Source organism: Neofelis nebulosa, chromosome 15 (assembly GCF_028018385.1).
Source record: "Neofelis nebulosa isolate mNeoNeb1 chromosome 15, mNeoNeb1.pri, whole genome shotgun sequence".
NCBI classification, from domain to species: Eukaryota; Metazoa; Chordata; class Mammalia; order Carnivora; family Felidae; genus Neofelis; species Neofelis nebulosa.
This window is the reverse complement of record NC_080796.1, coordinates 8200033-8224566: the sequence shown is the minus strand read 5'-3', so window position 1 is coordinate 8224566 and position 24534 is coordinate 8200033. Positions and strand designations below refer to the sequence as shown.

Below are 24534 nucleotides of genomic sequence, written 5' to 3'. Positions count from 1 at the left end.
AAACACGGAAGTATTTTGTTGTAATCTATATCTGGTAATTGAAATGTCTGAAGTGTTAGGGTCAGTCTGTACTGTTTTATTATTTATTTATTATTTTTTAAAAAATTACTGAGGGAGAGACAGACAGAGACAGAGACAGAGGGAGACACGGAATCCGAAGCAGGCTCCAGGCTCCCAGCTGTCGGCACACAGACCGACGTGGGGCTCGAACCCACGAACCGTGAGATCGTGACCTGAGCTGAAGCTGGACGCCTACCTGACCGAGCCGCCCAGGTCACCTGTGCTATATTTTCGCTATGGTTCTCACTCACGGTCCTTGTGTTTATGTGTGTTTAGCTATTTTTGACTGTTCCTTGCAAAACACGTGTGCGACGCCCTGGGCCTTAGATGGAAGGTCTCTTCTCCCCGAGAGGCATTCTGGTTGCGTTTCCACGTGCCCTTCACACTGGACTTGGGCTGCAGACTCTTTCAGGGGAGGACTTAGAGTTTACCACGGCTCAGCGACAGGCTTTCTTATTTTACTGCCTGCTCCCTACTTATTTTTAACCCACGGTTTTTGGTTGCTTTCATTTAGAAACTGGTACAAATAACCAAGCTCGCTTTACTGGAAAAAGTAGCTTATAGTTTCTTTGGAAATATTTGAAATTTTATACTAATTAAAAGACGTGAGACTTCCGGGGCGGAAGATGGAGGAATAGGAGGACCCTACACTCCCCTCGTCCCACAGATACAACCAAGTTAACCCTCACATCAGTGTAAATAACTCAGAAAATCACGCGAAGACTGGCAGGATGTACTTGCCATGGCTCAGTAGAGAAGAGGCCACATCAAGAAGGGCCAGAAAGGAGACACAGTCCGAACAGACCTTTGGTGGGAGGCGTTGGGTGCAGAGGGAGAGAGGAGTGGACACACCAGGCACGATCTCAGCCACCCCCCCACCCCCCCGCCCCCGCCCCAGGGAAGACAAATCCCCAGAACTGTGGCTTTGTGAGTTCTTACAACCAGTGGGGCTTAACCCCTGGAGCTTTAAAAATCAGCAGCTCAGCCCTGGGAGAGGCAGGAAGGCGAGAGGAAACTGAGTCCCCGCCCTTAAAGAGACAGAACAACAAATAGCCTGTGGAGATTCAGCGCAGAAGGGGCTGTTTGACCTTCCCCCCCCCCCCCCCCCCCCCGCCAGCCCTAGGCCAAGAGAGAGGGATTTGTATGCTATTCACAGAGCCTGTCCTGGGGTGACAGAGGTCCTCTGGACACTTCTACACAACAGAGGAGGTGGCAAGCACCATCTCCCTCCCCCAGCCTAGATACACCTGTGGGAACCGGGCGCAGCTCCAACACTCCCACCTAGGATGCTAACAGTGTGCCCTGCCCCTGCACTCTTCTTCACTCGCCCCTCCAGCCAGTCCTCCGTACAGGCCCCTCCCACGACAGACTGTGCACCCCACATCCCCTGTTCTCCTGCGGATCAGCCTCCGACGTGCCCGTGGCAGGACTCCATCCAGAGCGGCGCCACGAGCCTGGCAGTGTGCGAGCAGCCCCAACGGGGGCCACACCACCCACAGTGAGTCCTGCCCCGGGGAGAGGGGAAGATAAGGTACACGCCAGTCTGACTGTGTGGCCCCAGCGGTGGGCTGGGGGCGGACATCGGGTCTGACTGCGGCCCCGCCCACCAATGCAAGTTTCTCCGGACCACACAGGGGAAGTGCCCTGCAGTTTGGAGCTACCGCATCTCTAGCAAACTCCTGCTCTGATCCGCCGCGCCCCAGACCGACCCACTAACCGCACAGGGACCGGACCCTGCCCACAACAGGCAGAGCCACTGCACGGAAGGCGAACACGGTTCAGCTGCCGCAGTAGGACACCCCTGCAGCAACACACACGGGGACACCCCTGAAGCGCCATTTTCCCGTGAACAGGGGACACTGCACTGCGGGGCACCACAGGACCTCGTCTTCCTAAGGCCACTGCTTTTAAGTGCGGGAGACGCAGCCGACTTTGCTGACACAAACAGACACAGAGAGTTAGACAACATGAAGAGACAAAGGAATATGTCCCAAGTGAATGAACAGGACAAAAATCACAGCAAGAGAACTAAATGAAACGGAGATGGAGTAATGAAATGAAATGAGTAATGCAGTAATATGCCTGGTAGAGAATTTAAAGTAATGGTCATAAATATACTCACTGGACTTGAGAAAGAGTGGGGGACCTCAGTGAGACCCTCAACACAGAGACAGAAAACATAAAAAAGAACCAATCAGTGACAAAGAACACAATAACTGATATTAAAAATACACGAGATGGAATAAATAGTAGAGTAGAGGAAGCAGAAGAACAGATCAGTGACCTGGAGGACAGAGTAATGGAGAGAAATCAAGCTGAGTAGTTGAGAAAAAGAAAAAAATGAGAACAAGTTAGGGGAACTCAGTGACACCATCAAGCCTAATAACATTTGCATTATTGGGGTCCTAGAAGGAGAAGAGAGAAAAGAGGACAGAAAATTTATTTGAACAAATGACAGCTGAAACCTTCCTGAATCTGGGGAAGGAAACAGAAGTCCAGATTCAGGAGGCACAGAGAGCCCCTAACAAAACCAAAGGAGGTCCACACCAAGGCACAGAGGAATTTAAATGGCAAGAAGCATGGATCAAGAGAGAGTTTTAAAAGCAGCAAGAGAAAAGAAAGCAGTTGCATACAAGGGAAATCCCATAAGGCAATCAGCTGCATTCTCAGCAGAAACTTTGCAGGCCAGAAGGGAGGGGCATGATATAATCAAAGTGCTGAAAGGAAAAGCCTGCAGCCAAGAATACTCTATCCAGCAAGGTTATCATTCAGAATAGAAGGATGGATAAGAGCTTCCCAAAGTTTAAAGGAGTCCATGACCACTAAACCAGACCCACAAGAAACGATAAAGGGGACTCTGAGAGGCGAGGAAAGACCATAAGCAGGAATAAGAAAAGCAGGAATCACAAAAGCAATAAGAATAAGTATATATATAAAAATCTGTCAAGGGATTCACAAAATTAACGTATGTAAAGTATGATACCAGATACCTACACCATGGGGAAGAGTAAAAATTTAGTGCCTTTACAATGGGTTCAAATTTAAGCAACCATCAACTTAATATAGACTCCTATACACATAAGACATTATATGCAAACCGAATGTTAACCACAAATCAAAAACTGGTAACAGATATGCAAAAAATAAAGAGAAAGGAATCCAAATATATCACTAAAGAAAGCAGCGGACTTCTCAAAAGAAAGGAACAGAGAAGAACTACGACCATAAAAAGAGTGACAAAATGGCAGTAAGTAGATACATATCAGTAAATACTTTGAATGTAAATGGACGCAATCCATTTTGCTCCAATCAAAAGACATAGGGTGATGTAATGGATAAAAAAGCAAGACCCGTCTATATGCTGCCTACAAGAGACTCCTTTCATTCCCAAAGACACCTGCAGATTGAAAGTGAAGGGATGGAAAAGCATTTATCATGTAAATGGAAGTGAAAAGGAAGCCAGGGTAACAATTCTTATTGAATGAAATAGACTTTAAAACAAAGTCTGTAATAAGAGACAAAGAAGGACACTATATAATAATAAAGGGGACAATCCTACAAGAAGATATAACAATTGTAAATATTTATGCACCCAACATAGAACACCCCAATACATAAAGCAGCTAATAACATGAAGGATGCAATTGATAAGGATACAAAAATAGTGGGGACTTTAGCACCCTGCTTACATCAATGGACAGATCATGTAAACAGAAAATCAACAAGGAAACAGTGGCTTTGAATGACACACTGGAGCAGCTGATCTAACAGGTATATTCAGACATTCCATCCAAAATCAGCAGAATGCACATTGTTTTCAAGTACACATGGAACATTCTCCAGAACAGATCACATACCCAGCCACAAAACAAGTCTCAACAAATTCCAAAGACTGAAGTCATAGCATGCATCTTTTCTGACCACAACTCTATGAAACTAAAAATCAACAAGACAAAAATCTGGAAAGAACACAAATACATGGAGGTTAAATACACGCTACTAAACAATAAATGGATCAATTTGATCAAGAAATCAAAGAGGAAATAAAATAAAAAACACATGGAGAAAATGAAAATGAAAATATAATGGTCCCAAATCTTTGGGATGCAGCAGAAGCTATTTTAAGAGGGAAGTTTATAGCAACACAGGGCTACCCCAAGAAGCAAGAAAAATCTCAAACAACGTAACCTTACACCTAACGGAGCTAGAAAAAGAACAAATAAAACCAAAAAGGAAAGGAAAGGAAGGAAATTCGAGTAGAAATAAATGAAACAGAAATTTAAAACATGGAACAGGTCAATGAAACCAAGAGCTGGAGTTTTGAAAAGATCAACAATATTGATGAGCATAGCCCAGGCTCCTCAAAAAGAAAAAAAAGAAAAAAAGAAACAGAGACTCAAATGACAAATCAGAAATGAAGGAGGAAAAAAATAACTGACACCACAGAAAAACAAGAAGATTATAGGAGAACAGTATGTAAAATGGTGTGCCAACAAGTTGGGCAACCTAGAAGAACTGGATACATTCCTAGAAACATATACACTCCAAAAACTGAATCAGAAAGAAATAGAAAATTTGAACAGATCAATTACTAGCAATTAAATTGAATCAGTAATCAAAAAACTTCCAACAAACAAAAGTCCAGGACCAGACAGCTTCATAGGTAAATTCTACCAAACATTTATTTTTATTTTTTTTAATGTTTATTCATTTTTGAGAGAGAGGGAGAGAGAGAGAGAAAGAGAGCGTGTGAGCAAGTAAGCATGAGCAGGGGAGGGGCAGAGAGAGAGGGAGACACAGAACCTGGGGCAGACTCTAGGCTCCGAGCTGTCAGCACAGAGCCCGACATGGGGCTCGAACTCACAACCATGCGATCCTGACCTGAGCCGAAGTCAGTCACTTAACTTAGCCACCCAGGCGTGCCATTTAATGTTTTAAAAATGTTTACTTATTTTTGAGAGACAAAGCATGAGTGGGGGAGGGATAGAGAGAAAGGGAGACACAGAATCCAAAGCAGGCCCCAGGCTCTGAGCTGTCACCACAGAGCCTGATGTGGAGCTCAAAGTCACGAACTACAAGATCGTGACCTAAGCTGAAGTTGGACGCTTAACCTACTGAGCCACCCAGGCGCCCCTAATTCTACCAAACATTTAAAGAAGAGTTAATACCTGTTCTTCTCAAACTATTCCAAAAATAGAAGAGGAAGGAAAGCTTCCAAATTCATTCTATGGGGCCAGCATTACCCTGATACAGAAAACCAGAAAAAGACACTACAAAAAAAAAAGAACTCGGGCCAATATCCATGATGAACACAGATGTAAAATCCTGACCAAAGCACTAGCAAACCGAATTCAACAATACAGTAAAAAAATTATCCACCATGATCAAGTGGGGTTTATCTCTGGGATGGAAGGGTGACTTAATATTTACAAATCAATCTACATGATACATCACATCAATAAGAGAAAGGATAAAAACCATATGATCCTTTCAATAGATGCAGAAACAGCATTTGACAAAGTACAACATCCATTCATGATAAAAACACTCAACAAAGTAGGTTTAGAGGGAAGGTATCTCAACATAATAAAGGCCATATGTGAAAAACCCACAGCAAACATCGCTTCTTTAATGGGGAAAACAGAACTTTTCTCCTGAGTTTAAGAACAAGACAAGGATGTCCACTCTCAGCACTTGTATTCAACATAGTATTGAAAGTCCACAGCAATCAGACAAGAATGAAAGGCATGTAAATTGGTGAAGAAGAAGTAAAAATTTACTACTTATAGGTGACATGACACTGTAGATAGAAAACCCGAAAGATTCCACCAAAAAAATTCTACAACTAATACATGAATTCAGTAAAGTTGTAGGATACAAAATCAACATACAGAAATCCAGTGCATTTTTATACACCAATAATAAAGCAACAGAAAGAGAAATTAAGAAAACAGTCTCATTTACAATTGCACCAAAAATAATAAAATACCTAGGAATAAACTTGACTAAAGAGTTTAGGACAGAAAGACCTATATTCTGGAAACTATAAAACACTGATGAAAGAAATTAAAGATGACACAAACAAATGGAAAGATATTCTATGCTCATGGATTGGGAGAATAAATATTGTTAAAATATTTAACAACACTGCCCAAAGCAATCCATACTACCCAAAGCAATCTACATATTTAATGCAATCCCTATGAAAATACCAATAGCATTTTTCACACAACTAGAACAAACGATCCTAAAATTTGTATGGAACCACAAAAGACTCCAAATAGCCAAAGAAATCTTGAAAAAGAAGACTAAAAGTGTAGGTGTCACAATCCCAGCTTTCAAGACCTACAACAAAGTTGCAGTAATCAAAACAGGATGGTATTACAGACAAACAGACACAGATCAACCGAACAGAACAGAGAGCCCAGAAGTGAAACCACAATTATATGGCCAATTAATGTTCAACAAAAGACAAAGAATATGCAATGGGACAGTCTCTTCAACAAATGGTGCTGGGAAAATTGGACAGTTACAAGCAAAAGAATAAAACTGAACCACTTTCTTACCATGCACAAAAATGACAGTCAAAATAGATCAAAGACCCAAATGTGAGACCTGAAACCATAAAATCCTCGAAGACGGCACAGACAGTAATGCCTCTGACATTGGCTGTAGCAATGTTTTTCTAGACACGTCTCCTGGGAAAAGGGAAACAAAAGAAAAATAAACTATTGGGACTGAATCAAAATAAAAAGCTTCTGTACAGCAAAGGAAACAATCAACGAGACTAAAAGACAACTACTGAATGTGAGAAGATACTTGCAAATGACAGATCTGATAAAAGGTTAGTACCCAAAATATATAAAGAACTTATACAACTCAACACCAAAAAATAACCCAATTTAAAAATGGGCAGAAAACACGAACGGACATTTTCCCAAAGAAGACATCCAGATGGCCAACAGACACGTGAAGAGATGCTCAACGTCACCGTCATCAGGAAAACGCAAATCAAAACCACGATGAGATACCACCTCACACCTGTCAGAATGGCTCAAATCAACACACAAGAAACAACAAATATCGACCAACATGTGGAGAAAGGGGAACACTCTCGCATTGTTGGTGGGAATGCACACTGGTGCAGCCACTTGGAAAACAGTATGAAGTCTCCTCAAAGCATTAAAAGTAGAATCACCATATGATCAGTAATTCCACTACTGGGTATTTACCCAAAGAAACCAAAAACACTAACTCGAAAAGATACGTGCACCCTGATGTTTACTGCAGCACTATTTACAGTAGCCGAGGGTGGAGACAACCCAAGTCCATCGACAGACGAGTGGACGGACAAAGAGGCATACGTACGCGACGGCATAGCAGTCCTCCATAGCAGAGAATGAAATCCTGCCATTTGCTACATCATGGATGGGTCTAGAGGGTATCATGCTAAGCGAAAGAACAGGCGGAGAAAGGCAAATACCATATGGTTTCACTCAAATGTGGAATTTAAGAAACAAAGCAAAAAGAGAGACACATCAAAAAACAGACTCTTAACTTACAGAGAACACACTGCTGGTCACCAGAGGAGAGGTGGCGGGGGGGGGGGGGGAGGGGGATGGGTGAAATAGGTGACGGGGATAAATTAAGGGGCACCCTTGTCATGATGAGCACAGAGTAGTGAATACGCGTGTTCAATCACTGTCCTGTACACCTGAAGCTAATCTAACCCTGTAGGTCAGTTATACCGGAATAAAAACTTAAAAAGACATGAATGTGATAAAAAAAAAAAAAATCAAAACAGTACAGTAAGATACAAGGATACGTAAAATGTAAAGTTAAAGCCTCTTTCCCACCCACAAGACCCTCCAGTCTCTCTCATTTAAGGCCACCAGTGGGAAGAGTTGTTTGTGCATCTTCTTCCAAGACTTTCGGTTGGGGGTTCTTGAATCTAAAGCATAGATGCGTTTTTATAAGCACATGTACGCACACATTAGTATATAGGTTTTTATAATCTCTAAAAATGACATCATTTTCTGAAACTTAAAATGAACAACACATCTTAAATGTATCTGAGTGCAATTGCCAGATTGCCCTCTAAGAGGTTTTATTAATACACGCTCACACCCAAAGTACGTCAGCATCTTTCAGTAATACTTAATACTTCATCAGGTGCCACGGTGAACGCCCCCCACCCCCTGCGCGCACCCCACGCTTACGGCTCAGCAGCCAACGGGGTAGCGTGACGGCTCTCACCTGCCACAGCGTAGGCACTCTTCTATTGAGAAAAGACTCATACGTTTCCTCCAGTTCTTGGGTGAGGATGGTTTTTCCTTTTATTGCAAGTTGAAGGCCTTTCAGAGATTCATGCACAACAATTAAGAACTTATCAAATCGTTCGATTTCTTGGCTCAGAAAGGTTAGCAGGACACAGTGGATGAGGGGATCATAGCCTGGATCGAGAAAGACGGAACATTAGCTTATTTTTCAGATAAAAGGAGAAGCACAGGCTTTGGAAATGGAAGGAACTTCATGTGTCAAGACCAGGGATCGCAACACATTTTCTGCAGAAAATCAGGAATTACTTCAGGCTCTGTGGCCACCCCGTCTGCGTCACGACCGCTGGGCTCTGCTTCCGTGGTGCGAACGCAGGCGCGGACGCACAAAACCGATAAGCTTGGCCGTTTGCCAATAAAGTTTTATTTGTGCAGCAGCCCTCGCGTTCGTATTTCATACATTTATGGGTCCTAAAATATTCTTTTGGTTTTTTCCAACCAGTAAAGAATGTGAGACCCCTTTTAGCTTTCAGGCTGCACAGGAATGAACGGTGGCTGGACCTGGCCACAGCCCTAGGGTGCTGACCGTGGTTCCGACTCCACAACAGCACCGATGTCACAGACCACCGCTCAGCATTGGGTTCCCGACGAACTTTCTTTAAAGGGGTAAGGTATAGGGGCGCCTGGGTGGCCCAGCTGGTTGAGCGTCTGACTGGCTCAGGTCATGATCTCGCGGTTTGGGGGGGTCAAGCCTGGCATCTGGCTCTGTGCCGTCAGCTCAGAGCCCGCTTCAGAGCCTCTGTCCCCATCTCTCTGTCCCTCCCCTACTTGTGCTGTCCCCCAAATAAATAAATATTTAAAAATTTTTCAAAAATAAATGGTTAAGATACGGGTGTTGAGAAGTTAACTGGGTCATTTGCCACGGCCCGGACGCTGGCCCCCGGGGCTGGGTGCCCTGTCACCCCTGGGCCTGCCCCCTTTCCGGAGCCCTCAGAGCGGGGGCCGCCGGTCAGAGGGTCCACGTTCCTTGTGCTCCGCAGGCAGGCCGGGCGGGGCAGGGACCACCCCCCTCCCAGCTGCTCTATAGCTTCAGGCAGGGCAGCTCCTTCCTGCTTTGCTACAAGCATATTTCTTCACTTTTAGTCTCCCAGCCACCCACCCCCCTGCCCCGACAAAACCAGAAAGGAAGACAAAGCTACAGCACCTTTTCCTTCTCTGCCCCAAGCTTGGGGGGTGGGGTGGTCTCTCAGCTTGGAGAGTGGGAAGGGGGAGCGTAGAGACCGCACTGCCTACCTCACTCGGCCTGGCTGCTTCTGTGGGGTCTTGGGGGACCCCCACCCCTTCCCCTTGGGGCCAGAGTCCTTCCCCGAGGACGCACGTCCTGTGCCTACCTTGGATGCTCTTACAGAGAGACTCCCAGAGGGGGCTGGACATGATGCACTTCAAGGTGCTGGGTGTTCCAGCACATTCTTCCTTCTCCACAGACCTCGGCAGCCGCTGTAGCAGGTCAGACAGGATTTCCATCAGCAGTTCGTCGTTACTTTGCTCGGGACTACAAAGGACACGGAGAGATGCGGATCTGTGTGACCCAGGACAGCCCGCTGTTCAGGCCCGGGGCCAAGCCGCTTCACAGCCGCACTCGACTAGGCACACGACGGAGTCCGTGCATTTTACAGATGAGGAAGCGGCCGGCCATGGAGCCGGCGCGGGGCTCGACCTCATCAACCGTGAGATCACGACCCGAGCTGAAATCAACGGTCGGGATAAAACTGGCCCCTTGCCCTGCTTCCCGAGAAATTTTTATTTTATTTATAATTTAACCTTTTTTTTTTTTTTAATTCTAGTAGGCTCCACAAGGAGTGTGGAGCCCAATGCGGGACTTGAACCCACGACCCTGAGATCAAGAGTCAGACACTTAAGGGGTCCCAGGGTGGCTCAGTTGGTTAAGCGTCCAGCTTCAGCTCAGGTCATGATCTCATAGTCTGTGGGTTTGAGCCCCGCATCAGGCTCTGTGCCAACAGCTCGGAGCCTGGAGCCTGCTTCGGATTCTGTGTCTCCCTCTCTCTCTGCCCCTCCCCTGCTCACGCTCTGTCTCTCTCTCTCTCTCTCTCAAAAATAAACATTAAAAAAAAAAAGACACTTAACTGACTGAGCCACCCAGGTGCCCCCTGCACTTTAGACGTTTACAAGAAAATATATATTTAAAAAAAAATTTTTTTTAACCTTTATTTATTTTTGAAACGGAGAGAGACAGAGCATGAACGGGGGAGGGTCAGAGAGAGAGGGAGACACAGAATCCCAAGCAGGCTCCAGGCTGTGAGCTGTCAGCACAGAGCCCGACGCGGGGCTCGAACTCACGGACCGCGAGATCATGACCTGAGCCGAAGTCGGACGCTCAACCGACTGAGCCACCCAGGCGCCCCCTGCACTTTGGACGTTTACAAGAAAATATGTATTTTTAAAGGGTTCTTAAGATTTCTTTGTCGACAATTCATCGTCGGAACGCATCTGCGTGAAGTGTCAAAACCGAAATGAAGACTCAGGTGGCACCCCGACAGCTGTGCTCGTCACCAACCGCGTGTCAGATTCCTCGGGGACGCTGGGCGGCCCGTGGGGGCACAGGCCTGGGCCAGGCGGGGCAGAGCGCGAAAGCTGGACGAGCTCTAAACACTAAAGCTCCCCTGAGCTCGTGCTGTTACTCTAACTGCTGGCAGGGGCTGGTTTCAGCCGTCACCCAGGTCTCACACAGCCAGGGTGTCGTCCTGCACGGTAAGCGACAGCCTGGAAGCCACGACCACGCTCAGTGCACTGCTTCTGTGTCCGCTCACCCCTCACGCCAAGTAGGAGGTTTTCCCATTTTGTTTTCACACTTAGGCGGTGACTTTAAAGCAAGGTTACTCAGTGGCATTCGTCCAAGGTGGCTTCTGATGATTCAAAAGACTTCAAAAAACACACACCTTCAAAGGGCAACTCTTTGCTACCCCTGAGGGCGTTAAGTCAAATGGGACGGATCTTTTAGATCTAGTCATGCAGAGAAGTTTCTAGTATGTTTTGAGCACAGGCAGCATAATGGCAGCCATCCCAGCCTCCCAGAATGCCCGAGGGGCACGGATAAACACACTCAACGTGCTTGTGAACAGCAGCCCCATAACCCATCTCTTCCTGGCGAATTTGTTGAAGGCGGGAGGCACAGCCGTCAGTATTTACGAGCGCAGGACGCGCAGGGAATTGAACCTGATATTCTGGGGGCACATGGGAAGACTTCCAAGTAGCCACTCCTCTTTCGCTGTGTGTGCAGCTTTCCTGCACGTAGAAGGTAGGACGCGTTCACTCCGTCGGTGGGGGGAGGGCTCGGTTACACCTGTTTTGTGTCAGTGCAATGACCTTGGAAGAGAGCACCAGATGGTCAGCCAAAGCCACAGTGAGGATCCAATCAGATACCATTTTAATATGAGTTTCGTGGTCCAGAGACAGGAAGGGGTGCCTGGGTGGCACGGTCGCCTGAGTGTCCGGCTCTCGGTTTCAGCTCGGATCATGGTCTCACAGTTTTATGGGTTTGAGCCTTGCGTTGGGCTCTGTGCTGACAGCACGGAGCCTGCTTGGGAGTTTCTCTCTCTCTCTCTCTCTCTCTCTCTCTCTCTGCTCCTCCCCTTCTCATTCGGTTTCTGTCTCTCTCAAGAAAAACAACAACTAAACAACAACAAAGAGACGAGAAGACCAAAGCGTACAGAGTTCCGATAGGTTCAGAGGTTTTAGAACTAAGTGGAAAAAGAATATAAAAAAGACACGTGTATCTTAGGATCCTGTTAGGAGGTGGAGGAGGGAGACGTGTCCTCCAGACTAAGAGGACCACTTACAGTTTTACTCGGGGGAACTTACCATTGGGGGCGCCTGTGCGCAGAAGGCCCTGGCCGCACACGCCCATCCCCCACAAAGCCCGAGACGCCTTGTGGTGACGTCACAGGGGGATTACCTAGAGCGGGGCCACCCGTGCACCAGCGGCAAGGACAAGACTGAGGACTCAGGTGGTCAGGTCCGCCGGCGCTCCTGCAGAGCACAAGGGCCCTAAACCCGATCTGTGAGCCCACAGACTAACAGCCTAGGGGAATGTAGACTCGGATCCCGGGGACGTGGGCAACGTCACCATCACCGGGGGTTGGAGTTGCGATGACCTTATGACAAGTATAATCTGGGTTCAAGGCATCCGATGCGTGTTCCCAACAAGTGGTTTAAATTTCGGTTTCAGTTTATTTACTTGTTTTCCCCCCAACCCGAAGCACACCAAGAAGGCAAACTCCCATGTCACGCACAGTGGCGGCACTGGTCCCGGGGAAGACCGAGAAGTTGCTGTAGACAGGATTAACAGAATCAAAACCACAGTGACGGTACTTTGGTGGTGAGGAATCTGTACCTGTTGGTATTTTCAGTATTTATGATATTTAAGAGATTTGGGGCTCCTAACACCTGAAGGTCAGCTTTGGGACTCTGACTTACAACAGGAAGTGGGGAAGTTTGTTTCAATTTATGATTTTGAGTTGAAATTCAGCTAAGTTGATATATTTGAAGACATAAGAGAATTTAAGATCCCACGTATTTGTTTAATTATTAGATTTATAAGAATTGTTGCAAGATTTGAAGAAGGTTTGGCGGTGAGGTAGCTGAAGTACATTAACTCTGTAATGAATATTATTATACTTGAAAGCATTTGCGTCAGTAGGTAACCAAACGCTATTCAAAGACCTTTTAAAAATTATTGTTAAAATCTGTTAGACTTACACATTGAAAAATTAAATTTGTAAGCTGCCCTTAACCTGAGGAACTCATATTCTGAGAACAGCCCCACAGGTAGGCATGGTTATTATCTCAGATGCGAATGAGATGAACTTGAAGACTTCAGTGACGTCCCCAAGTCTGCAAAGTCAGGTGGTGGAACTGGGATTTGAACTCAGCGAGGGAAGAGGGAGGCGAGGCCTGCGTGGGCCACCTGCGTCCTCAGTGGGTGTGAACGAGCACCCAAGAGGACGTCTGGGAACCGCAGGAACACACTTTGCTGGGGAGGCAGTGAGGCCACTGAGCTCACACCACGTAGCTGTGGCCTTGACAAACGTGACCTTGTCTTCTAGTTACAGGCTGTGGAGGCTTGAGAATTTGGGTTACATCTGTTATAGCTTTTTAATGTTTGTTTATTTTTGAGAGAGAGAGAGAGAGACACAGAGCATGAGCAGGGGAGGGGCAGAAAGAGAGGGAGACACAGAATCTGAAGTGCAGAGCCTGACGCGGGGCTTGAACTCATGAGCCGTGAGATCATGACCTGAGGCGAAGTGGGGCACTTAACCGACTGAGCCACCCAGGCGCCCCCATCTGTTACAGCTTTTATTTATTTATTTATTTATTTTTAATTTTTTTTTTTTTCAACGTTTTTTATTTATTTTTGGGACAGAGAGAGACAGAGCATGAACGGGGGAGGGGCAGAGAGAGAGGGAGACACAGAATCAGAAACAGGCTCCAGGCTCCGAGCCATCAGCCCAGAGCCTGACGCGGGGCTCGAACTCACGGACCGCGAGATCGTGACCTGGCTGAAGTCGGACGCTTAACCGACTGCGCCACCCAGGCGCCCCTGTTACAGCTTTTAAAGCTCACAGTGGCTTTGACAGGGAGACAGGCATTCTATGTTTATGGATAAGCAGAGTAAGGGTGTTGAGGCCCTGTGACTGTCGTATCGTTGGCCCTCTTCATCATACTGTCCTCTTACACTTTAGTTTCTGTTCAGATTGTTTTGTATTTTGCACTTATTTTAAAGTTTACTTTGAGAGAGGGAGAGAGAGAGAGCCTGCGCATGCATGAGTGGGGGAGGGGCAGAGAGAGAGACAGAGAGAAGAGAGAGAATCCCAGGCAGGCTCCACGCTGTCACCACAGAGCCCCACGCGGGGCTCGATCTCACGAAACGCGAGATCATGACTTGAGCCAAAACCAAGAACTGAGCCGCCTGGGCACCCCCACTATATCTTAGACTTATTTGTCTACAAGTTCCGCACTGTAGCTCTTCAAATTCCTAAATATTCACTTAACACTTAATTATTTAAGATGAATATTTGATAATTTCCGACTAACGACTGTTGCTAGTGAGTTCTTACCGGACCACGAGATCGGCGCTGGTCCCGGGTTGCATGGTAATGAGACTGTCCACAAGGTGCCGGCCCTGGATCTCTCTGCCACCCCTTATGGCCTCCGGGTGCAGTCCCAAGAGCTCAGGCGTGTCGTCGTCAGGTAAGGACTGGACGATGTGTATGTAATCCCTCAAGCTTGCGGATTTCGGCACTGGCTGATGTATCTGAACATTTAACCACTTGTTAGTTTTTGTCCAGAGCGATACCTACTTTCTGTAATGCGTGTAGATACTTCTTCCCATAAAATGTATACCATATATAAATATATAAATACCATAGATAAATTGTATAAAATTCCCATAACATTTACACAGAAGGCTCCCCTTACTTCTGGCTGGCATATTCCAGACACTCCCGTCAAAAGCTACCTCTGGGACGACTGTGTTTGTAAAGTGTGGCTCTGGGATACGCACAGTAACTTTCTTGTGGGAAAAAGAGACAGAAGAAGGGAAACCACTTTGGTTGTGACTACCTGTTGCCTCAGTGACCCATACCCACAGATAACGGACACAATCCAGCCTTAACAAACCGCCTTTCTTCGGTGAAGCTATAGAAGGAATGTGACAACGATGTTAAGACTCCGTCTGAACACTTGGCGGGGGGGGGGGGGAGCAAAATGGGTGAAGGTGGTCAAAAGATACGAAATCCCAGGTATGAAATGCATAGTAAATTTGTTTTAATTGAAAAGCTACTTGATGGTGTGGGAGAGCTCTTCATGCTGGTCACCAGCTCCTTCTTCCTGCGATTAGCTGTGTGGCTAAGTTCCCCTCTGTAAGGCTGACTCTCGTGTCACATCCCCTGGGGAGAAAATGGGCCTTCTAGAACCTATGAGGTGATAATGACGAACAGGACCATGCTGGATAAAGAGACGCCCACGGCTTCTTGGACGCCATCCCTTTGAAACATGGAGCCCAATCCTCTCCCTGCACGGAGGCTAACCGAATGGTCTGCTTCTTGGATAAGCGAGGGGACAGAGGTCAGACCCTGGTCTTTCTGGCCTTGAGAGGATGCATGGGTAGATGAGATGTCAGCTGACATGGTAAATGGTGACTTGTTTTTATGCTGCTGGCAGTTAATAAGAGCCATTAAAAGTGAACATGAAAATCCATTTAAATGCAGGCTTTAGAGAACGCAACTACATTTCAGTGATCGAGTGCTGCAAGTAAATGCCTGTTCCCACCTCATCACTGGAGAAACTGAAGTCATCCTTCAGCACTTCCGGGTCACAGAATTTGTGCAGAAGGGTGTTTAGACACCGCCTGTCCCAGGTGTCCATCACCCGGCCGCCGTAAGTCACTTCCCCAAGGAGGTAGTGCAGTTTCTGCCACGAAACACCGGTCTGTGCGTTCAGGGAGTTCTCCAGCACCTTTATGGCAACCTGTAGAAAATCCACTAGTCTTTACTGTCTCAGAATGTGTTTGCAGCCCACTTTGATGTTTGCACATAAAATCAGCAACTGGCAACGGCTACCTGTATTTTCTCTTTAAAAATACCGTTGACCCTTGCACAACTGTGGGTTTGACGTGTGTGGCTCCCCATATATGTGAATTTTTCACCGTTCCCGTAAATGGATTTTCTGTTCCTTGTGATTTTCTTAGTAATGCTTTCTTTCCTCGAGCTGCCTTTATTGTAAGAATACAGTATATGATACATATAACACACAAAATACGTATTAATTGACCGTTGGCGTTATGGGTAAGGCTTTCAGTCAACAGTAGGCTATTAATAAAGCTTTGGGGCATCAGAAGTGATACGTGGAGTTTTAACCACACAGGGGTCGGTGCCCCTAACCCCCGCCTTGTTCAAGGGTCAGTTGTACATGGAAATAGCAAGAGGGATAAAAATATCAGGATATACATTTTCATCCATTCTTTTTTGTTGTTGAACATCGAATTACTCAATTAAAATTGTCACTGTTATTTGGAACAGACACCACAAGCTGGTGGCACCAGATTCGGAAGGCACAGCCGGGCAAGCAAGGGGACGTGAGTCTTTGGAGACCCCTGCTCTTCCAGTCAGATCCCCTCCCGGAGGCCCCGGTGGCTTTGGGAGGTTTCTTGGGCCCCTTTGCACAGATGTTCTCTGAACTCCCTGCACCGAGTGGATCTCATTCTTGCTTCTCTCTCTGACACCCCTCCCCACCTCTCTACTTCAACTTCCAGCTCTCTTCCCCTCCTTCCCTCCCCTTCATCCTTGTTTCCTGCTTTCCTTCCAAAAACGCCAGTCCAGAGTCGCCCGGGTGGCTCAGTCCGTTGAGCGACCGACCTGGGGTCAGGTCATGATCTTGCAGCTCGTGAGTTCGAGCCCCACGTCAGGCTCTGTGCTGACAGCTCACTTGTCCTGCAACTGGACGATATAGCTTGTACGCGCACTTTTCTTTTTATTCCCTCATCCTTAATACGGATTAATATGATTTGACATCATCAGTGTGAATTGTGTCATTTTCTTATTGCGTTGACCAGAGCTTTTGAGGCGATGCTGAATGTTAATGGTGTAATCAGCATCCCTGTTTGATTCTTTTTGTTTTTTTTGTTTGTTTTTTTTGATTCTTGATGTTAATAAAAACAACTTCAGTGTTGGCTATTTAAAATGATATTTGCTATAGTTTTTTGGTAGTCTTTCCCATATTTAAGTAGTCCCTTATAATCCCTTTATATTTTTGAGTTCTTATCAGGAATGGTGTCTGAATTCATAATGAGAGACTTCTTTTTTTTATTTATGATATTTATTAGTATTATATTTATATTGATATTATGTAGACATATACATTAATATTAATGTACCAAACTCAAATGAACCAACGATTGGTCTTAAGACAGAGAGATAAACAAGTAATTCTTTGAGTTGTAATTGTATACCAAGAATGGGTCACAAACGCTACGTGATGAAAAGGCATGTCGTACCACCAGTCAGGGCGCAGGTAGCTATATATCAAATAGCCAACAGCAGCCAAATGACAGCCACGGAAGTTCCCGGGTTGCTAGAAGCCAACAGACCGTATTGTGAGGGACCACTGAAGTCTTGGAAAGCTGTGGAGAACAATAACACACCCACCAACCTCTCACTGAGGGAATGAGTAGGGTTTCATGTGGTGCTCTACACAGGGCACCAACAGTGTCTTTGTCAAACTGTGCAGGTGTCTTTGAATGGTACACAACGCAGCCACTGATGGATGAACTACTGACAGAAGCTTGCCCATAATTTACCTTTCATCATGCAAGTTTCAGCCCGCTGATGCGCAACTCGAACATACTGCTTTTGAAGTTTCTTCTGCCTGCCTTTTGTGGGTAGGCAAAAATCGATGTCATGTGAAAAATTAAGCAACTCGACACTGTCCTGCCTTTCGAACCCAGATTTTTTTTCTAATTGCTTTTTTTTGTATTAAATATAATGTATTGTCCAATTGGCTTCCATGCAACACCCAGCGCTCATCCCAACAGGTGCCCTCCTCTGTGCCCATCACCCACTTTCCCCTCTCCCCCACCCCCCATCAACCCTCAGTCTGTTCTCAGTGTTTAAGAGTCTCTTGTGGTTCGCCTCCCTCCCTCCCTCTCTGTAACTTTTTTTTTTTTTACCCTTCCCCTCCCCCATGGTCTTAAGTTTCTGAGGCTCCACATATGAGTGAAAACATATGGTATCTTTCTCTGCCTGACTTATTTCACTCAGCATAATACCCTCCAGTTCCATCCACGTTGCTGCAAATGGCAGGATTTCATTCTTTCTCATTGCCAAGTAGTATTCCATTGTATATATAAACCACAACTTCTTTACCTGTTCATCGGTTGATGGACATTTAGGCTCTTTCCATAATTTGGCTGTTGTTGAAAGTGCCGCTATAAACATTGGGGTACAAGTGCCCCTATGCATCAGCACTCCTGGGTCCCTTGGGTAGACTCCTAGCAGTGCTATTGCTGGGTCGTAGGGTAGTTCTATTTTTAATTTTTTGAGGAACCTCCACACTGTTTTCCAGAGCGGCTGCACCAGTTTGCATTCCCGCCAGCAGTGCAAGAGGGTTCCCCTTTCTCCACATCCTCGCCAGCATCTGTAGTCTCCTCTCTGGCGTGAGGTGGTATCTCGGTGTGGTTCTGATTTGTATCTCCCTGATGATGAGTGACATTGAACATTGTTTCATGTGTCTGTTGGCCATCGGGATGTCTTCTTTGGAAAAGTGTCTATTCATGTCTTCTGCCCATTTCTTCACTGGATTATTTGTTTTTCAGGTGTGGAGTTTGGGGAGTTCTTTATAGATTTTGGATACTAGCCCTTTATCCGATATGTCATTTGCAAATCTCTTTCCCCATTCCTTCAGTTGCCTCTTAGTTTTGTTGATTGTTTCCTCTGCAGTGCAGAAGCTTTCTATCTTGATGAGGTCCCAATAGTTCATTTTTGCTTTTAATTCCCTTGCCTTTGGAGATGTGTTGAGTAAGAAATTGCTGCGGCTGAGGTCAGAGAGGTTTTTTCCTGCTTTCTCCTCTAGGGTTTTGATGGCTTCCTGAATGAGAGGCTTTTCTGCATCTACTGATGTGATCATGGAAAGCGAGTTATAGATTTCCAGCTATCGAGCCATTCTCGCGTTCTTGGACTCAGCCCTAGGGGGTCATAGTGCGTTATGCTTTTGATTCATTGCTGAAGCTTATCAATAATTTATACAGAATTTTTTACATCAAGTCCTAAGTACAACTAGCCTGTATTCTTACATATATTATTTTTATCAGGTATTCACATTACTATTATGGTTTCATAGAATGGATTGGGGAAATTGCCATCTTTTTCTAAGGCTTGGAATAGCTTAAATAATATCAATGTCCGTGTCTTAAGGTCCAGAGTGAACTCAGCTGTGAAACCATTTCATTCCGGTGTTTATTTGCAGTGTCTTATAGCAGTTGGTCCACTCAGAACTTTCATATTTTTGGAGTCAATTTTGATAATTCGTATTTTCCCAGAAATCATTGGATCCATATAGACTTTCAAACTTTGTCTTATCAAAAACCAATTTTTGGATTTATTTTTCCGTTCTACTATTTTTTGTGTATTATTTTATCACTATTAAAATTAGATTCATTTGTCCCTTTTGTTGTTTTTTCTAATTTCTTAAGATGACTATGAATTTCCTGCACTTCCTCTTTAATAATGAAGATATTTAAGGCCATAGTTTATTCCTTTCTGAGCATATTTTATACTGTCATAGTTTCAGTGTGAAGTATCTCATTTCCTTTCTGTTTGAGATATTTTGTGATTTTCCTTTGAACATCCTCTTCGACAAAAGACTTATCTCCAGGCATGTTTCTTAATTGCCACCTTAAGATCTTTGGGGTCGAATTTTTATTACTTATTAGATTACGATCAGAGAATGTGGCCCACACAATAATTAAAGATTTTATTCCGTGGCCATGCTCCTGGCTGAACTTTCTACGAGTTCCTTGGATGTATGAAGAAAAACGTGTGCTGCCTACTAGAGGGATGTTGGGTTCTACAAAACTCTTGTTAATCGAATTTGTTGATTACATTATTCTATTATCTGTCTTACTGTTGCTTATGGGAGCGCCCTAATTCCGAAAGGGGATTTGAAATCCCCCCTAGTGGTTACACAGGAGCACACACCCGTAGCACGCACAGGCATGTACGCGTCCCCACGCACCCACACGCACGTTTGTGCACACGTGCTACCGTAGGCTACGGTCTGCCACGTGTCGGGACCGGAGCGTGTAATGTCTGAGCGCACAGACGCCGAAGCCAGGCCGCCTGTGTTTGAATCCTGTCCGTTCCCGCGGCTCCCTCAGCCTCAACTGCGGGAGGATGACCCTCTTCCCAGGGCCGACGTGAGGCCCAAGTTCATCAGTCCCCAGAACACTCTCTGCAGAAGTTGCCGGTTTTCACACCGTTGTTTCTTCACACGTGTCCTCTTCCTGCTCTTTGGTGCTTTTTCAGATTCAATCCCGTCTTGTCTGATAGTAACGTTGCCATTCCTGCTTTCTCGCTGCTTTTCTTTTCTTGGCAGTTTTAAACTGTCTTCCACAACATAAGTGTTCTTCTAAATTGCACGTGCCTCCTCGAGAGGGAGTGTGGCCGGCTCACGTTTCAGACGTAGCCTGAGAAGATTCCTTCCGTAGAACTTTGTACCATTTATTTTACTTGGTCGTTTCTCTCCCTCCTTATTTCTGACAGGTTGGTCCAATGGCTATTTTCCTCTCTCTTCTTTGCTGATTTAGACACACGCGACCTTTCCGTTCCTTCAAGTCTTATTAACGTAACATTTCTTTTTTCAAGTGACAAGAAGACGACAGCTACTTCCCCGCCCCTAGTGGGAACACTTCCCGCTTCTTCCTCTGCCCGCCCGGCCTCCCCTTCCTGTCCTCGCGGGACCCCGGGTGCACCCGTGCCCCTTCTCCCCGACCTCTGGGTTCTGCTGAGAGAGGTTAGTGTTTTCAGCCTAAGACGATTATGGGACTTTTCTTGCAGCACGAGCCTTCCTTTTAAATCATCTGTGTTAGCACTTAGACCACTGGCGCTCAGCAGTTCATTATTGTCTATTTAGATTTAACAATGCGGCCAGGCCACAGGTTTCCTGCTCTCCACACTCCCCGCTCGGCCACTTCCCTTCATTGTGTCTCCGCCTCGGCCCTGATGCGGTCGCACACAGCTGCTACCGTGTTTGCAAGGACGAGAGCCAGAGCCAGGCTGGGCTGTGCAGGAACCCCTCCCCGCTCCCCCCCCCCCCCCCCCCCCGCCCACCATGCAGGAACCCCCTCTGCAGGACCCCCCCACCCTCCACAGGACTTCCCTTTGTGCAGGACCCCATGCAGGAATCACCCCCCACTGCGGGACCCCCACACAGCCTTCTCCAGGCCCGGCCGTGCCTGCTCCCCCACTGCCTTCTGGCGGGACCCCTGACCAGGCTAGCGCCACCAGGGGTCCTCACAGCTCCTGCCGGCTCTGTGAGCGTTCTCAGTCCGCAGACTCCAATCTGTTGTCGATCTGTTGTCATCAGTCGGGGGGGGGGGGGGGGGGAATAAAACCGCTTTCTTCCTACTTTGTTTTTCTCCATCTTCTCAGCCGGAATCCCTGTCGTTTGAAGGTGAGGTTACTCTTCAGACATCTTAATTGTCCCTCGTGATCTCCATCGTTTTGTCATTTCCTTCTCGTGCTTGGGGTGTTCCTTCTATCTGATCTTTCCAGCAGTTGACTCGACTTTGCACCACCACCACTGTCCCCCCCCCCCCCCCCCCCCCGTCTCATTTCGTGTTTAGCTCCTAAGTCTCGGTGCGCGGCGTCTGCTGAGGACGGTGTGCGGGGCCTGGGCACTGAGGCGCCTCTGGCCTGCCCCTGCAAACCGAGGCCAATCGCCCCGACCCCCGCCCTGTTATTTTGTGATAACGAATAACCTTTGGAGGTTATGCAAATCATAAGCAGAGCTGTTAGGACGAAAGTAAAAACTCCAAAATGGGGGAGGAGGCCGAAGGGCGAGCACACATCTGTTCCACGCCACGCGGGGGCAGCATCCGGCGCAGAGCACCCACTTGTGTTCTGACGTGCTGTTGGTCAGAGCACCCAGAGTTCTGTCCGAGTCCAGTTTACAGAAAGCCGACGGCCTGCACGTGCTTCCTTCTGAGAAGAACGCGGAGGAATTCTGTCCCTCAGACACACAAACGGTGTCTGGCTCATCAAGAAAATTTCAGACCAAAGGCACAGTTTTATTGCCTGTAGGGCATTTATCAGTTTGGGATGCGACTTGGCAATCGTATTTCATGACTCTCCCTCTCTCAGTATTTCCAGAAACTTCTTTCCTATATTTTTAGAAGTCAGTTTTACCATCTTGCTGCTTCTTCCATCAAGAAGGTAAAAAGAAACCGACACGGGCTCACTTACAAACATCATGTGTGTGAAATACGTGCATGTGTGTGAAGCGTGTATATCCTTTCGGGCTCTTACAATTTTCTGTTCCGTTGCTCGTTCCATTTCCTGTTCTTTCTCTCTCTGGCCACTGGATCGCATTAGGTATGTGATTTTCTCGGTCTTGCCCTTGGGGCTCAGGCCCAGGTTTTGGGGGGCTTTCGGGGGCCGTAGCCTGTGTGTGGTGGAGAATGCACTGGTGCTTGGCCCCGTGGGCCAGTAGACACGGTCACCTTGAGGGTCCCCCAGCACACCCCAAGCTGCCTGACCACCAGCTGGCTGGCCGGGCGCTCCCCCTAGTGGGGGGAGCTGTGTCCAAACTCAACTTCCCAGGGAACTAGAAGTTCCCACTTCCTTAAGGAGGGGGGCTGTGCATAAATCCAGTTTCCCGCAAAGCTCCCAGAACTTCCAGACCGTCGGCTCGGCACCCGCAGGGCCTTTCCCTCCCACTGGCAAGGCTGCTGTCGCACGCGCCCGCCGCACAGAGAGGGGGAAGGAGGGAGGGGAGGGAAGGTTGTCCTCTTCTGGACAACAGCGCCATGATGTAGCCAGCTGCGTCCGGCTTGAGCAAGCCTCTCTGCAAAATGCCAAGAGAGCATCAGCACCCCGGGCATGCCAGCCTGAGCCAAGTTCACACGCGCTCTGGGGCGACAGAAGACCTGCTGACACCGGGCCACCCACTTCCTACGTCCGTTCCCCTGCAGGTGGTTTAGGATACGTTTTCTAGAAAATCATCTGTAAGAGAGATGAGATATATATACACGCAGAATGAAATCCTGCTGACGGGCTCGGTTATAACCAATTTTCCTGATCAGTCCTATCAATGTGACTCTTTCTTTCTAAATCAACGATAATAGGAACTCTTTGAAGAATTTTGATACAGATTACCAAGTTGCCTTCCAGAAACTTAGTGACAGTTCCTGCCTCTCTGTGCCGTTGTTTTAGCCACTGTGGTTGCGAAAGGTGGAATCTCACTGCGGCTTTAACGAGCATTTCCCTGATGGCTGTAGGAGTCCGCGTTCTCCAGAGAGCCAGGTGAGGAGCACACATGCAGAGAGACTTGCTGTTAGGACCTGGCTCACGTAATTATGGAGACTGACAAATCTCCAGACCTGTGGCAGCGGACGCAGGAGAGACGACGGTGTACTTCCTGTCTGGAGGCCCCGAAAGAGCCGATGTTTCAGTTCAAGTCCAGAGGCTGGAAAAAGCCAGTGTTCCAGCTCAAAGGCAGACAGGCAGGAGGATTTCCTTTCTGTTCTAGTCAGTCCTTCGACCGATTGGTCGAGGCCCACCCACAACGGGGAGAGGGATCTGCTTTATGACCTACCGGTTTGAATATGAATCTCACCCAGAAACATCCTCACAAACATACTCAAAACAACGTTTGGCCAAATACCTGGGGGTCTTGGGGTCCAGTCAAGTTGATATGTAAAATGAACAGCACAACTACTAATGAAATTGAACAAAGTTTCATCATCTGATTGCCTTTTTGTATTTATACTGTGAACTGCCTCTCCGGGTCCTTTACCCATTGGGGTGTTTTCTTTCTCTTCTTAATTTACAAGAAATCCTCATACAGTTAGCATATTAGCATATTAGCCATTGACATAGTAGATGCTACAGGTATTTCCCCCAATGTGTTGTCAGTCAGCCTGCTGACTGAGTGGGGTTTGGACAAAGTGCTTGAGCCCATACCCCTTGACAAAAGCCCAGAGCGCAGCCATTCGGTGTCCTGTCTGGTGAGGGGCAGAGGCACATACTCTGACTTGCAGAGGGCGTGAGCGCCGAGAAGCCCAATGAGGACACAGAAGAGGCGGGAGGGCGCCCGTGTGGGCGGGTCTAGGTGGTGGACACCCAGAGGCGGCATCAAGATTTTGCTCAGGTTTTTGGCCTATAATCTAACCTGGCAAAAGTTTAAGCAGGCGTCGCCACATGTTTACCTTAGCAATAAAAACCAGCATGCATTAGGAAGCAGAGAGAAGGTTCTAGACAGAGAATAGTAAAGAAAGACTCCTAAGCTGTGCCCCCCCCCCTCCAGTGGGTCAGTGCGCTCTCTCCTACTTTACACAAATCCAGCAGAAACCGCAAACATTTCGAGCGGTTTCTGTGAGTCACGCACTGTGCTACGTGACCTATGTTAA

The 24534-nt window shown here is 46.9% G+C and overlaps 1 protein-coding gene across 1 annotated transcript in view; it reads right to left on the bottom strand.

Annotated features, from left to right (window-relative positions):
• The window catches only part of DNAH14 (dynein axonemal heavy chain 14), a 326351-nt gene that overhangs the window by 15093 nt on the left and 286724 nt on the right, over nucleotides 1-24534 (bottom strand). Inside the window, exons 78-81 of the mRNA XM_058701179.1 lie at nucleotides 15684-15881; nucleotides 14471-14667; nucleotides 9728-9888; nucleotides 8317-8513 (exon numbers count right to left, since the gene is read on the bottom strand). Of these exons, the coding sequence (XP_058557162.1) occupies nucleotides 8317-8513; nucleotides 9728-9888; nucleotides 14471-14667; nucleotides 15684-15881 (753 nt within the window). The remainder of the gene's footprint in view (nucleotides 1-8316; nucleotides 8514-9727; nucleotides 9889-14470; nucleotides 14668-15683; nucleotides 15882-24534) is intronic.